Below are 15,726 nucleotides of genomic sequence, written 5' to 3' on the forward strand. Positions count from 1 at the left end.
GCACATTTCGGAAATAATTCAACAGGTAGTGCCTTACCTTTGAATAAGCCGGCTTATGTCCACTCACTTCGACCACTGACTCGTGTCTGCTCGTTCGAGCGCCTCGGACCCTCTCGGTCTCAACCTCCAACTCTCTCCCCCTCAACCCCGGCCAATGCACAAAATGTTAAGGGTCCGAAATTGAGGACGAGAGTAAAACAATGATGGTCCAGAAAAGGTCGATCAAACAATTGATTTTAATGAATACACGCAGCGTGGGGAGACGTACACTGGAAACCATCAGTCCACATCCCTAAATCCCTAAAGAGGGAAAAGACACTGAATACTGTAACAATTACAGACCCATATCGGTACTTAATGTGGACTACAAAATATATAAAATATACACATCTATAATTGCTAAGCGATATGGAGCAATTATGACAGATTTAATTAATGAAGACCAAACTGGCTTTATCTCAGGACGTAGAACTCAAGATAGTATAAGAAGGACCCTCCAGATAGTTAATTCGATACAAACAAAGAAGGGCAGTGCGGCCCTAGTAAGCCTGGATGCAGAGAAGGCTTTCAACAGCATAGATTGGAGCTTCCTATATGCCGTGCTTGAAAGGTTTGGCTTTAATGACGGTGCTGTGATGTGCATCAACTCTATTTACCAATCTCCTACGGCTCAAATTAGAATCAATGGCAGCCTAACGGAGCAAATCTCTCTCGAGAGGGGTACCCGCCAGGGTTGTTGCCTCTCACCTCTTCTCTTCGCTCTATATATTGAACCCCTGGCACAGGCCATCCGACAAAGTGAGGAAGTGAGAGGAATAAATATTAAAGGGGAAGACCACATCATCAGCTTATTTGCAGATGATATAATACTCTACCAAGAAAATCCAAACCAAACTTTAATTCCGATGTTTAATGTAATTAATATCTTTGTTGAACATTCGGGGTACAAAATTAATGTGACCAAAACTCAGATACTGGCTTTCAACTATTTGCCATCCGAAGAGGTTAAAAATAAGTTTAAACTGAACTGGACTACAAAACAAATAAAATACCTGGGTGTAACTGTGACTAAACAATTGGGTGACCTTTTTAAAACAAATTATGATGGACTGACCACTCAGATTAAACACGATCTAAACCGATGGTCAACTCTTACACTAGACTTTAGTGCAAGAATCACAACAATAAAAATGAGTATCCTCCCACGGCTATTGTGCCTTTTCCAATGTCTGCCAGTTAAGATCCCAGTGGAAAAATTCAAGGACTGGGATAGGCTCATCTCTAGATTTGTACGGTATGGTAAAAGGCCTAGAATTAAATACACAACATTACAACTATCTAGGAAGCAAGGTGGTGTGGGACTCCCTAATCTAAAAGATTATTACCATGCGGCCCAAACCAGACCAGCGATAAAGTGGGGTGATCAGAACTGTAGAGATTGAAATAAAAGTACAGGATGTCCCAGTCCAGACTTTTCTTGGAAATGAGCATCTTAAGAAAACTTTACAGCATTTCCTTGATCCTATAACATCCCACACTCTAGAGATATGGTTTGGCCTAGTTAAACAAAGTAAGTTGGAAAGGGAGGTTAAGATGTTAAACTGGGCTGCCTATGATGTTGGTGTTATACCAAGTGCTCACGACTCAGGATTCAGGAAGTGGGAACAAAAAGGAATAACAGTGATTTGTACAATAATGAAAGATGGCCATTTGATGAGTTTCCAAGATTTAAAAGATCGTTATAGTCTAGAGAAAACCGATTTTTACCGGTACCTGCAACTCAGAGACTACTTTTCAAAGGAAGTACGAAGTTCGCGTACGTCTTATGGCGTGCTGGAGTGCGTAATTAAATCATACAGGGGCCTCCAATTCAAGGAAATTTCTGTACTATATAAAAACCTAAGAGAGAACACGGCAACATCAACTGAACACATAAAAAAGAAATGGGAACAGGAAATAAAAACTGATATCTCAACTGAGGAATGGTTAGATATGTGTGAAACCCAGAACACAACGACTAACTCAAGATGCTGGAGAGAATTTGGATGGAAACATCTTACTCGATTCTTTATTACACCAAAAATCAAAAGTAAGCAGACTCAAGACAGCTTGTCATGCTGGAGAAGATGTGGTAACATGGAAGCACATCATACGCACGTGTTTTGGGAGTGCCTGAAACTGCATAATTTCTGGAAGGACGTGACTCTTGTAATAGGTAATATCTTGGGCAATCAATTACCACACAATTTTAAAACTGTATATCTTGGGAATATTAGGGAGTATGTTATGTACGACGACTTGTATTTGACAAAAATCCTATTGATAGCTGCAAAGAAAGCTATAACAAGAAACTGGTACAAACTGGATCCACGTTCTTCAAAAGACTGGTTAAATGCTGTTGGAGAAATCTATGCAATGGAAAAAAATGACTTACATTCTCAGATTAAAGGAAGATATTTCCGTTGCTAAGTGGGAGAAGTGGACATATGGCACCAAGGAAAATTAATGAACGAACAAAACATTTAAGGTCTATAACTTTGTATATCCATATATGCATGCATGTATAAAAGTATGTATATAAGCTGGAGTATGTATGTTCCAGAGTAAAGGCAGGTATGCATATGGTAGTTGATTAGAATTGGCACCCACACCTTTTGTTTGCTTTAGTTCTGTTTGTTTTGACTGTGTGCTTGTTTGGTTATTTCTCCTGAAATGTAATACATGTCTGTGTTTAAACTGTGACAAAACTATCAATAAAAACTACAGTGTCAAAAAAAAAAAAAAGGATTACCCTGGTGACAGCGTGCCCTACAGAAATTACAGTAGTAGAGAGAAAATTTAGTTTTTCAGTCTCATAAATCTGACAGAGAGAGAGAAGCAGCTCAATGACCAACAACAGGCACATGTAGAAGAATAATCTGTTCTTGATTCATTGTTTATGTTTGAAGACGTCAACAACACAAACACCGAGCAGAGTTTCCAGGATCCAGCTCTGTGTCCATGAACAGTGACATGTCCAGAGATCATCCTCCAGTCTTCAGTCATGAACCTGGACCCTCAGGCACACAGTAAGAGAGTAATTTGGCTATAAACTGAGTGGTTTTTGAGTCTTTCACATTATTTCAAAGGGGTCTGCAAGGGTCCTTGACTTGTGTATAACCCATTGAAATGTTTTCCTGTGAAGCTTTGTAGTAATTAAGATACTGTCTCTATTATAAACAATGTGAAAATGGTGAGTGGATACAATAAACTTTAGTAACATAATATAGTCTTTATGAGAACCCTCTTAACCATGAAAACATTCATATACATGCTTTTCCTCAAACAACCACTGACATAAGTTTGTTATTTTCAGTCTGTAGTATGAGTTTGACTTCCTAATATTTGTTTTCCATAAAATGTTGTAGTTTTATGTCCCTTTATAAAATAACTGTTGTACTACCAGTCACTTATTTGTGAGTGATTGGCTCGATGCTACCAGCTGCTTTTATGTGAATGTGCTCACAGCTAGACTGATAAATCCCTGTAAATGTGGCAAGTTGGTTAACCAGCTTCCTGTGACTCCTTTTCCTGGTAACTGATGTTAGCATTACTGAATACTAATGAGAGAAAGATTATTTGTGTATATAACAGAAAAATCTAAATGGAAATCCAAAGTCAAAAATATTAGTTAAGGATTCTAAAATTATTTAAAAAGATTCACCTGCCAATAGCTTGTCCTGCATAAATTTGAGTAGTTGTAAGAGAGTTGTATAGCCTCATAAATCTGACAGAGAGAGAGAAGCAGCTCAGTGATCAACAACAGAAGAATAATCTGTGCTTCATTCTATATTTGTGTTTGCAGACGTCAACAACACAAACACCGAGCAGAGTTTCCAGGATCCAGCTCTATGTCCATGAACAGTGACATGTCCAGAGATCATCCTCCAGTCTTCAGTCATGAACATGGCACACAGTAAGAGACTGATATGGCTGTAAACTGAATGAAGATGATTTTGGTTTTCGAGTATTTCATATTGTTTCAAAGGGGTTTGCAGGGGTGGAGTCACTGAATTGTGCAGATCAGAGATTGGTAGGAGTGAAATTACTGCAATTTAAAAAAAATTTTTTTACAAACATTAAAGACACAATTCTTGAAAGACAGAGGGTCGTCTTGAATGAATGGACAAAATTGTATTTTTCTTTTTGTAGTCTTTCTGAGAAGGCTCTTAAAGAAATTTCACACTCAAATTAAGCAATTATTCCCCCAAAACCACTGACGGAGCTGTGTTAATTTCAATTACTACTGTGTGTTTGACTTCCATGAGGTGTTATAGTTTTATGTTCCTTTGTAAAAAAACAAAAAAACAAAACAAAACTCTATCTATCGGTACATATACATATATATATATATATATATATATATAAAATCATGGCAGCACAAGAACAAGCTCTGAGTACAAGATCCATGCTCTTGATGTTATGGTTTAGGGCCTGGATGGCTTGGGGATAGAAGCTGCTCTTGAGTCTCTCTGACCTTGCCCTGATGATGCAGAACCTTCTACTGGATTACAGAAGTTGGAACAGTTTGTTGCCAGGTTGGGACAGCTCCTTAAGTATCTGCGCAGGTCTATTTCGGCATCTCCTGGTGTAGGTGTCCTGAAGCGACGGGGAGAGTAATCCTGCAGCAGCGTTCTCCTGTACGGATCACTCTCTGAAGAGCTTTTTGGTCCTTAACAAAGCTGTTCCCAAACCGGGATGTGATGTTCTGTGTGGGGATGCTCTCCACAGTGCCTGTATTGAAAATCCTGAGGATCTTTGGAGAGACCCTGAACTTCCTTAGTTATTGTAGGTCAGGGGTCCCCAATCTCAGTCCACGAGGGCCGGTGTCCCTGCAGGTTTTAGATGTGTCCTTGATCCATCACAGCTGATTTAAATGGATAAATTACCTCCTCAACACGTCTTGAAGTTCTCCAGAGGCCTGGTAATGAGCTAATCATGTGATTCAGGTGTGTTGACCCAGGGTGAGATCTAAAACCTGCAGGGACACCGGCCCTCATGGACTGAGATTGGGGATCCCTGTTGAAGGTGGTACAGCCGCTGCCTAGCCTTTTTGGTCTGGACCTGAATGTGGGCAGACAATGTCAGGTCTGAGGACATGTAGAGACCGAGATACTTGAGAGACTGCACCCTCTCCACTGGAGCTCCATTGATGATAATGGGCTTGTAGTCTCTGTGCTGACTCCTTCTGAAGTCCAGCACCAGCTCCTTGGTCTTGCCAACGTTCAGCTGCAGGTGGTTATCCTAGCACCATGAACTTTAAGGAGGAGTTGATACCAATGCTTCAATCATCATTCAATCACACCCTTGCGGAGGGTGTAACCCCTCTCTCATGGAGAGAGGTGATTATCTCAGTAATCCCTAAAGAGGGAAAAGACACTGAATACTGTAACAATTACAGACCCATATCGGTACTTAATGTGGACTACAAAATATACACATCTATAATTGCTAAGCGATATGGAGCAATTATGACAGATTTAATTAATGAAGACCAAACTGGCTTTATCTCAGGACGTAGAACTCAAGATAGTATAAGAAGGACCCTCCAGATAGTTAATTCGATACAAACAAAGAAGGGCAGTGCGGCCCTAGTAAGCCTGGATGCAGAGAAGGCTTTCAACAGCATAGATTGGAGCTTCCTATATGCCGTGCTTGAAAGGTTTGGCTTTAATGACGGTGCTGTGATGTGCATCAACTCTATTTACCAATCTCCTACGGCTCGAATTAGAATCAATGGCAGCCTAACGGAGCAAATCTCTCTCGAGAGGGGTACCCGCCAGGGTTGTTGCCTCTCACCTCTTCTCTTCGCTCTATATATTGAACCCCTGGCACAGGCCATCCGACAAAGTGAGAGGAATAAATATTAAAGGGGAAGACCACATCATCAGCTTATTTGCAGATGATATAATACTCTACCAAGAAAATCCAAACCAAACTTTAATTCCGATGTTTAATGTAATTAATATCTTTGTTGAACATTCGGGGTACAAAATTAATGTGACCAAAACTCAGATACTGGCTTTCAACTATTTGCCATCCGAAGAGGTTAAAAATAAGTTTAAACTGAACTGGACTACAAAACAAATAAAATACCTGGGTGTAACTGTGACTAAACAATTGGGTGACCTTTTTAAAACAAATTATGATGGACTGACCACTCAGATTAAACACGATCTAAACCGATGGTCAACTCTTACACTAGACTTTAGTGCAAGAATCACAACAATAAAAATGAGTATCCTCCCACGGCTATTGTGCCTTTTCCAATGTCTGCCAGTTAAGATCCCAGTGGAAAAATTCAAGGACTGGGATAGGCTCATCTCTAGATTTGTACGGAATGGTAAAAGGCCTAGAATTAAATACACAACATTACAACTATCTAGGAAGCAAGGTGGTGTGGGACTCCCTAATCTAAAAGATTATTACCATGCGGCCCAAACCAGACCAGCGATAAAGTGGGGTGATCAGAACTGTAGAGATTGAAATAAAAGTACAGGATGTCCCAGTCCAGACTTTTCTTGGAAATGAGCATCTTAAGAAAACTTTACAGCATTTCCTTGATCCTATAACATCCCACACTCTAGAGATATGGTTTGGCCTAGTTAAACAAAGTAAGTTGGAAAGGGAGGTTAAGATGTTAAACTGGGCTGCCTATGATGTTGGTGTTATACCAAGTGCTCACGACTCAGGATTCAGGAAGTGGGAACAAAAAGGAATAACAGTGATTTGTACAATAATGAAAGATGGCCATTTGATGAGTTTCCAAGATTTAAAAGATCGTTATAGTCTAGAGAAAACCGATTTTTACCGGTACCTGCAACTCAGAGACTACTTTTCAAAGGAAGTACGAAGTTCGCGTACGTCTTATGGCGTGCTGGAGTGCGTAATTAAATCATACAGGGGCCTCCAATTCAAGGAAATTTCTGTACTATATAAAAACCTAAGAGAGAACACGGCAACATCAACTGAACACATAAAAAGAAATGGGAACAGGAAATAAAAACTGATATCTCAACTGAGGAATGGTTAGATATGTGTGAAACCCAGAACACAACGACTAACTCAAGATGCTGGAGAGAATTTGGATGGAAACATCTTACTCGATTCTTTATTACACCAAAAATCAAAAGTAAGCAGACTCAAGACAGCTTGTCATGCTGGAGAAGATGTGGTAACATGGAAGCACATCATACGCACGTGTTTTGGGAGTGCCTGAAACTGCATAATTTCTGGAAGGACGTGACTCTTGTAATAGGTAATATCTTGGGCAATCAATTACCACACAATTTTAAAACTGTATATCTTGGGAATATTAGGGAGTATGTTATGTACGACGACTTGTATTTGACAAAAATCCTATTGATAGCTGCAAAGAAAGCTATAACAAGAAACTGGTACAAACTGGATCCACGTTCTTCAAAAGACTGGTTAAATGCTGTTGGAGAAATCTATGCAATGGAAAAAAATGACTTACATTCTCAGATTAAAGGAAGATATTTCCGTTGCTAAGTGGGAGAAGTGGACATATGGCACCAAGGAAAATTAATGAACGAACAAAACATTTAAGGTCTATAACTTTGTATATCCATATATGCATGCATGTATAAAAGTATGTATATAAGCTGGAGTATGTATGTTCCAGAGTAAAGGCAGGTATGCATATGGTAGTTGATTAGAATTGGCACCCACACCTTTTGTTTGCTTTAGTTCTGTTTGTTTTGACTGTGTGCTTGTTTGGTTATTTCTCCTGAAATGTAATACATGTCTGTGTTTAAACTGTGACAAAACTATCAATAAAAACTACAGTGTCAAAAAAAAAAAAAAAGGATTACCCTGGTGACAGCGTGCCCTACAGAAATTACAGTAGTAGAGAGAAAATTTAGTTTTTCAGTCTCATAAATCTGACAGAGAGAGAGAAGCAGCTCAATGACCAACAACAGGCACATGTAGAAGAATAATCTGTTCTTGATTCATTGTTTATGTTTGAAGACGTCAACAACACAAACACCGAGCAGAGTTTCCAGGATCCAGCTCTGTGTCCATGAACAGTGACATGTCCAGAGATCATCCTCCAGTCTTCAGTCATGAACCTGGACCCTCAGGCACACAGTAAGAGAGTAATTTGGCTATAAACTGAGTGGTTTTTGAGTCTTTCACATTATTTCAAAGGGGTCTGCAAGGGTCCTTGACTTGTGTATAACCCATTGAAATGTTTTCCTGTGAAGCTTTGTAGTAATTAAGATACTGTCTCTATTATAAACAATGTGAAAATGGTGAGTGGATACAATAAACTTTAGTAACATAATATAGTCTTTATGAGAACCCTCTTAACCATGAAAACATTCATATACATGCTTTTCCTCAAACAACCACTGACATAAGTTTGTTATTTTCAGTCTGTAGTATGAGTTTGACTTCCTAATATTTGTTTTCCATAAAATGTTGTAGTTTTATGTCCCTTTATAAAATAACTGTTGTACTACCAGTCACTTATTTGTGAGTGATTGGCTCGATGCTACCAGCTGCTTTTATGTGAATGTGCTCACAGCTAGACTGATAAATCCCTGTAAATGTGGCAAGTTGGTTAACCAGCTTCCTGTGACTCCTTTTCCTGGTAACTGATGTTAGCATTACTGAATACTAATGAGAGAAAGATTATTTGTGTATATAACAGAAAAATCTAAATGGAAATCCAAAGTCAAAATATTAGTTAAGGATTCTAAATTATTTAAAAAGATTCACCTGCCAATAGCTTGTCCTGCATAAATTTGAGTAGTTGTAAGAGAGTTGTATAGCCTCATAAATCTGACAGAGAGAGAGAAGCAGCTCAGTGATCAACAACAGAAGAATAATCTGTGCTTCATTCTATATTTGTGTTTGCAGACGTCAACAACACAAACACCGAGCAGAGTTTCCAGGATCCAGCTCTATGTCCATGAACAGTGACATGTCCAGAGATCATCCTCCAGTCTTCAGTCATGAACATGGCACACAGTAAGAGACTGATATGGCTGTAAACTGAATGAAGATGATTTTGGTTTTCGAGTATTTCATATTGTTTCAAAGGGGTTTGCAGGGGTGGAGTCACTGAATTGTGCAGATCAGAGATTGGTAGGAGTGAAATTACTGCAATTTAAAAAAAATTTTTTTACAAACATTAAAGACACAATTCTTGAAAGACAGAGGGTCGTCTTGAATGAATGGACAAAATTGTATTTTCTTTTTGTAGTCTTTCTGAGAAGGCTCTTAAAGAAATTTCACACTCAAATTAAGCAATTATTCCCCCAAAACCACTGACGGAGCTGTGTTAATTTCAATTACTACTGTGTGTTTGACTTCCATGAGGTGTTACAGTTTTATGTTCCTTTGTAAAAAAAACAAAAAAACAAAAACAAAACTCTATCTATCGGTACATATACATATATATATATATATATATATATATAAAATCATGGCAGCACAAGAACAAGCTCTGAGTACAAGATCCATGCTCTTGATGTTATGGTTTAGGGCCTGGATGGCTTGGGGATAGAAGCTGCTCTTGAGTCTCTCTGACCTTGCCCTGATGATGCAGAACCTTCTACTGGATTACAGAAGTTGGAACAGTTTGTTGCCAGGTTGGGACAGCTCCTTAAGTATCTGCGCAGGTCTATTTCGGCATCTCCTGGTGTAGGTGTCCTGAAGCGACGGGGAGAGTAATCCTGCAGCAGCGTTCTCCTGTACGGATCACTCTCTGAAGAGCTTTTTGGTCCTTAACAAAGCTGTTCCCAAACCGGGATGTGATGTTCTGTGTGGGGATGCTCTCCACAGTGCCTGTATTGAAAATCCTGAGGATCTTTGGAGAGACCCTGAACTTCCTTAGTTATTGTAGGTCAGGGGTCCCCAATCTCAGTCCACGAGGGCCGGTGTCCCTGCAGGTTTTAGATGTGTCCTTGATCCATCACAGCTGATTTAAATGGATAAATTACCTCCTCAACACGTCTTGAAGTTCTCCAGAGGCCTGGTAATGAGCTAATCATGTGATTCAGGTGTGTTGACCCAGGGTGAGATCTAAAACCTGCAGGGACACCGGCCCTCATGGACTGAGATTGGGGATCCCTGTTGAAGGTGGTACAGCCGCTGCCTAGCCTTTTTGGTCTGGACCTGAATGTGGGCAGACAATGTCAGGTCTGAGGACATGTAGAGACCGAGATACTTGAGAGACTGCACCCTCTCCACTGGAGCTCCATTGATGATAATGGGCTTGTAGTCTCTGTGCTGACTCCTTCTGAAGTCCAGCACCAGCTCCTTGGTCTTGCCAACGTTCAGCTGCAGGTGGTTATCCTAGCACCATGAACTTTAAGGAGGAGTTGATACCAATGCTTCAATCATCATTCAATCACACCCTTGCGGAGGGTGTAACCCCTCTCTCATGGAGAGAGGTGATTATCTCAGTAATCCCTAAAGAGGGAAAAGACACTGAATACTGTAACAATTACAGACCCATATCGGTACTTAATGTGGACTACAAAATATACACATCTATAATTGCTAAGCGATATGGAGCAATTATGACAGATTTAATTAATGAAGACCAAACTGGCTTTATCTCAGGACGTAGAACTCAAGATAGTATAAGAAGGACCCTCCAGATAGTTAATTCGATACAAACAAAGAAGGGCAGTGCGGCCCTAGTAAGCCTGGATGCAGAGAAGGCTTTCAACAGCATAGATTGGAGCTTCCTATATGCCGTGCTTGAAAGGTTTGGCTTTAATGACGGTGCTGTGATGTGCATCAACTCTATTTACCAATCTCCTACGGCTCGAATTAGAATCAATGGCAGCCTAACGGAGCAAATCTCTCTCGAGAGGGGTACCCGCCAGGGTTGTTGCCTCTCACCTCTTCTCTTCGCTCTATATATTGAACCCCTGGCACAGGCCATCCGACAAAGTGAGAGGAATAAATATTAAAGGGGAAGACCACATCATCAGCTTATTTGCAGATGATATAATACTCTACCAAGAAAATCCAAACCAAACTTTAATTCCGATGTTTAATGTAATTAATATCTTTGTTGAACATTCGGGGTACAAAATTAATGTGACCAAAACTCAGATACTGGCTTTCAACTATTTGCCATCCGAAGAGGTTAAAAATAAGTTTAAACTGAACTGGACTACAAAACAAATAAAATACCTGGGTGTAACTGTGACTAAACAATTGGGTGACCTTTTTAAAACAAATTATGATGGACTGACCACTCAGATTAAACACGATCTAAACCGATGGTCAACTCTTACACTAGACTTTAGTGCAAGAATCACAACAATAAAAATGAGTATCCTCCCACGGCTATTGTGCCTTTTCCAATGTCTGCCAGTTAAGATCCCAGTGGAAAAATTCAAGGACTGGGATAGGCTCATCTCTAGATTTGTACGGAATGGTAAAAGGCCTAGAATTAAATACACAACATTACAACTATCTAGGAAGCAAGGTGGTGTGGGACTCCCTAATCTAAAAGATTATTACCATGCGGCCCAAACCAGACCAGCGATAAAGTGGGGTGATCAGAACTGTAGAGATTGAAATAAAAGTACAGGATGTCCCAGTCCAGACTTTTCTTGGAAATGAGCATCTTAAGAAAACTTTACAGCATTTCCTTGATCCTATAACATCCCACACTCTAGAGATATGGTTTGGCCTAGTTAAACAAAGTAAGTTGGAAAGGGAGGTTAAGATGTTAAACTGGGCTGCCTATGATGTTGGTGTTATACCAAGTGCTCACGACTCAGGATTCAGGAAGTGGGAACAAAAAGGAATAACAGTGATTTGTACAATAATGAAAGATGGCCATTTGATGAGTTTCCAAGATTTAAAAGATCGTTATAGTCTAGAGAAAACCGATTTTTACCGGTACCTGCAACTCAGAGACTACTTTTCAAAGGAAGTACGAAGTTCGCGTACGTCTTATGGCGTGCTGGAGTGCGTAATTAAATCATACAGGGGCCTCCAATTCAAGGAAATTTCTGTACTATATAAAAACCTAAGAGAGAACACGGCAACATCAACTGAACACATAAAAAAGAAATGGGAACAGGAAATAAAAACTGATATCTCAACTGAGGAATGGTTAGATATGTGTGAAACCCAGAACACAACGACTAACTCAAGATGCTGGAGAGAATTTGGATGGAAACATCTTACTCGATTCTTTATTACACCAAAAATCAAAAGTAAGCAGACTCAAGACAGCTTGTCATGCTGGAGAAGATGTGGTAACATGGAAGCACATCATACGCACGTGTTTTGGGAGTGCCTGTGTCAGGAGATTTATTCTAAAGACACTTCTTCAGCTAAGAGTCTAAAGGTAGAAACACACAGACGCTGCAGCATTTACTTGTATACAAGGGCGATCACAGAACGCTCACACCAGAGTGGGGGCCCTGCGATGCGCGCTCTGTTCTTGCACTTGTCTTTATTTATATGCAAAAATAATACAACAGTGAATACGTCTATTCATAGGCAGAGGAAAGTTAGTGCGTAGGGAGTGAAGATAAGAGTGGTTTAGGTGTATGTGTGTGTGTTGTGAGATTCAGAAGGACGCAGCCCCTCTTCTTGTTAAGGAGCGCAGATAAAAGTGTCCAGCTCTCCTCTTCCTGCTTGTTCAGCTATTATCACTGTGAGAAAGAATTTATGAAACAGTCTTGTAGTGGACAACAGTCTAAGTCATCAAAAGGTCAACATACAGTATTCTATCATATGCAAACTTATATCATTAAAAGCTTATACTGACTACTAAGTACAATTTTCCATTGACATTCCCTCCTGTTGTCAGTATAACTTTCAAGTGAGATATCAGTATGTAATATCTTGTTGTACAGTTTCTATCACACCATCATTAATCACACAAAGTCTTCATGTTTCAACAGGTCGGGGTCATCATCATCATTTGTCACGGCTATGTATGCAGCAACAGTGGAAACAATTATACGGTTAATCATGAGTTTTAGACATGGCAGTATACATGTTACAAAGACACAAAATAAAAGTAAGAATACAAAAAGGAATAAATAGAATAAATAAGAATAAGAATACAAAGGAATTGCAAGTATTTCAAGTATTTCAAGTATTTCAAGTATTGAAGTCTATTGCACCGTTGGTTTTTAACAAAAAGTATTGCACAGTGAAAAGGGAGTAGTAGTCTTTTTAGCAGTCACTTGTATTATTTACATAGGCCTGAGTTTGGGCCTGCTGGATCTGTCTCAAGGCGTTCAGGGCATCAGTCATGTTTGATGAGTGTACATTGTCTGATGTGTGTGTGTGTCATTTCTCACTCAATCAACAAGTGCACGTCTGTTCAGGTGTGTGTTTCTCTTCATTCTGAGTCAGTGTGTGTAGATGTGTATGTTTGTGTATGTTGGCGTGTTTATCACTTTCCTGTTCTGGTGTTTTGAGTAAACCACGGCCTGAAGCGTGTCCTGGGGTCCTGCCCTCCTCCTTTTCAGTCCGGTTGCGACCATTGCTGCTGCTGCTCAAAGTTCAGTCTGTCCTGGTCCTGGCCCCAATTGGGGCAGTCCTTTCTCCAGTGTCCATGCTCACCGCAGGTGAAACCTGCATCTTCTTCTGTGTTTTGTCCATTCTGAGGTGCCTTTTGACCTCAGTTGCTCCTCCTGTCTCTGGCACGCCCTTTCTTCTGCTGCCCGATCATCCGTGTTGGTCCGTCACTGTCCTGTACAGTGTTAATGCAGAGTTATCAAGGTCAGCATTCTTTTGCTCGGCCTTACTTTTCATTCGGGCTTAATGGGCGTCTCGTCACAGCTCTGTCAGCTGAAGCTGTCTGGAAATTTCCCCCGTGTAGTGAAACGGGCCTTGGATTTAACGCTCTCCGTCTCCGCTGCATGAGATCGCTTTCCTGTAGCACTGTTGACATTTTTAGATTGTTGTTGTGGGTCCAGCTGCTGCAGCATTTGGTCAGGGTCAGGGTCAGAGATGGTAGAGGGGAGAGCAGGAGTCCAGGTCAGCTTCGGCTTTCAGGACCGGCAAAGCAGCCTGTAATTAAACATAAAGAGAAAAAACAAAAACAAAACAAAAACAGACGAACAGGAAAATGATGTTGTGTTGGCTGTGTTATTCAGAGAGGGGAGAAACACCGGGCCAGGCCCTGTGTCAGCCTTCTCTCCCCCTTTTTTGTTTTTCCTCACAATATAATTAACTCATAACCCACCAAGTTGACAGGACAACACAGGTAGATATTAAAATTCGTAAGATCACGTTTAAAAGCACAAAAAGGAATTTTCCTTCCTTCAGTAATCACTTGTATGATTCAATCAGCGGAAAACATCTCACCATTTGACTCTTAACCACTAAATTTGTTGTTTCATCACTGGTTGGTCATACCAGTCTCGTTCTTTTTGAAGTTGTTGTCCTGCAACCCAGAGAGTTTATTTGTTAGTAGTGGGTAAACTTCAGCATTTGATAACAAAACTATTAAGTTTTCCCTGTTTTAACACTAATGAGGGATATAGGCACATGTATAGTGTGTGCTCTAGTGTAAGCTGCTCTTCATTGCATGTATGTGTATTAGTAGCTTGCATGCAAGGCCTCTGGGACTGTCTCACCCAAAAGAGCATTTTCTCAACAGTTGCCTTTCTCTCACGTGTGTTAAGAAAGGCAAATGTGCTTGAAGCAGTTGTGAGATTATTATGCTGTTATATATTACATTATACCTGTAATCAAAATGAGTGAATCATGATACTGCTGTAGGCCACATCATACTTCTGAGTTAAAAGAATGTGAAAATCATTAGATTTATTAGATAGGTTTGTATTATCCTATACTGCTGATTTATTGTGAGTGAGTTACACTGTTTCATGACATTTCATACTGCCGAGTTATGAAAAGAATATTGTATTCAGAGAGTAGGGGTCTCTCTCTCTTTTTTTCCCTCTTTGTGATAGTAAAAAGAACAGAGCACATGCCACGGGACCGTCACCCCCACCTTTGGTGGAAGCAGAAAAACAGGGAGCCAAGGTCATAACTCAGGCTCACTAAGAGTTAGAAAGAATGTGAATACTTAGTTTGTGGCTGTGGCGCATTTTATATAGCTTCTTTTCTTTGTTTAGTAGCTTTCTGCCTTCACCTGAGAGTGTGCCCTAAGCATGTGACTTCAGGTCTCCATAATTGGAGTTTATTTAAAGATAAATAAGATGATTTCATTTATTGCTCGCAGATCATTCACTAAATGGTATTTTGCAGTATTAGCTGTCTTCACCACTTAAACAAAACATCACTCTTTGTTTTATTATTATTATTACTATTATTTTAAATTCTCCTTTCTCAAAAACATAAAATTAAATTGTAGTTGTTCTTGGCTGAGAAACACAAAACCTCCCTTTTTTCCTTTTCAAAACAAGAAACTAAGTTTTAACTTTTCTGGCTTGTCACCTTAAAACAAAACAGACAACCCAGCTCTCAGCTGGCTCTGGACTTATCATCATCAAGGTCGCATGGTGAGAGCTACTTCAGAAGTTACAGTACTCATCACTCAAGCAACATTTCAAAAAACAAAAGAAACAAAAAACAAAACTCAGCACACTGCACAGAGAACAACAACAATACACAACTGAAGATGTTGTTCTTGTTTGTTCTCCTTGAATTTTAGAATAAAGTTATTACATCTGCATTAGTAAATCATATGCCTAATCA

At 39.8% G+C, this 15,726-nt stretch overlaps 1 protein-coding gene across 1 annotated transcript in view; it reads left to right on the top strand.

Annotated features, from left to right (window-relative positions):
• The window catches only part of LOC112841715 (uncharacterized), a 53,370-nt gene that overhangs the window by 14,927 nt on the left and 22,717 nt on the right, over positions 1-15,726 (top strand). Inside the window, exons 3-6 of the mRNA XM_025905170.1 lie at positions 2,949-3,068; positions 3,845-3,955; positions 8,032-8,151; positions 8,926-9,036. Coding sequence (XP_025760955.1) covers positions 2,949-3,068; positions 3,845-3,955; positions 8,032-8,151; positions 8,926-9,036 — 462 coding nt within the window. The remainder of the gene's footprint in view (positions 1-2,948; positions 3,069-3,844; positions 3,956-8,031; positions 8,152-8,925; positions 9,037-15,726) is intronic.

The sequence above is a fragment of the Oreochromis niloticus genome, linkage group LG3 (assembly GCF_001858045.2).
Source record: "Oreochromis niloticus isolate F11D_XX linkage group LG3, O_niloticus_UMD_NMBU, whole genome shotgun sequence".
Lineage (NCBI taxonomy): Eukaryota > Metazoa > Chordata > Actinopteri > Cichliformes > Cichlidae > Oreochromis > Oreochromis niloticus.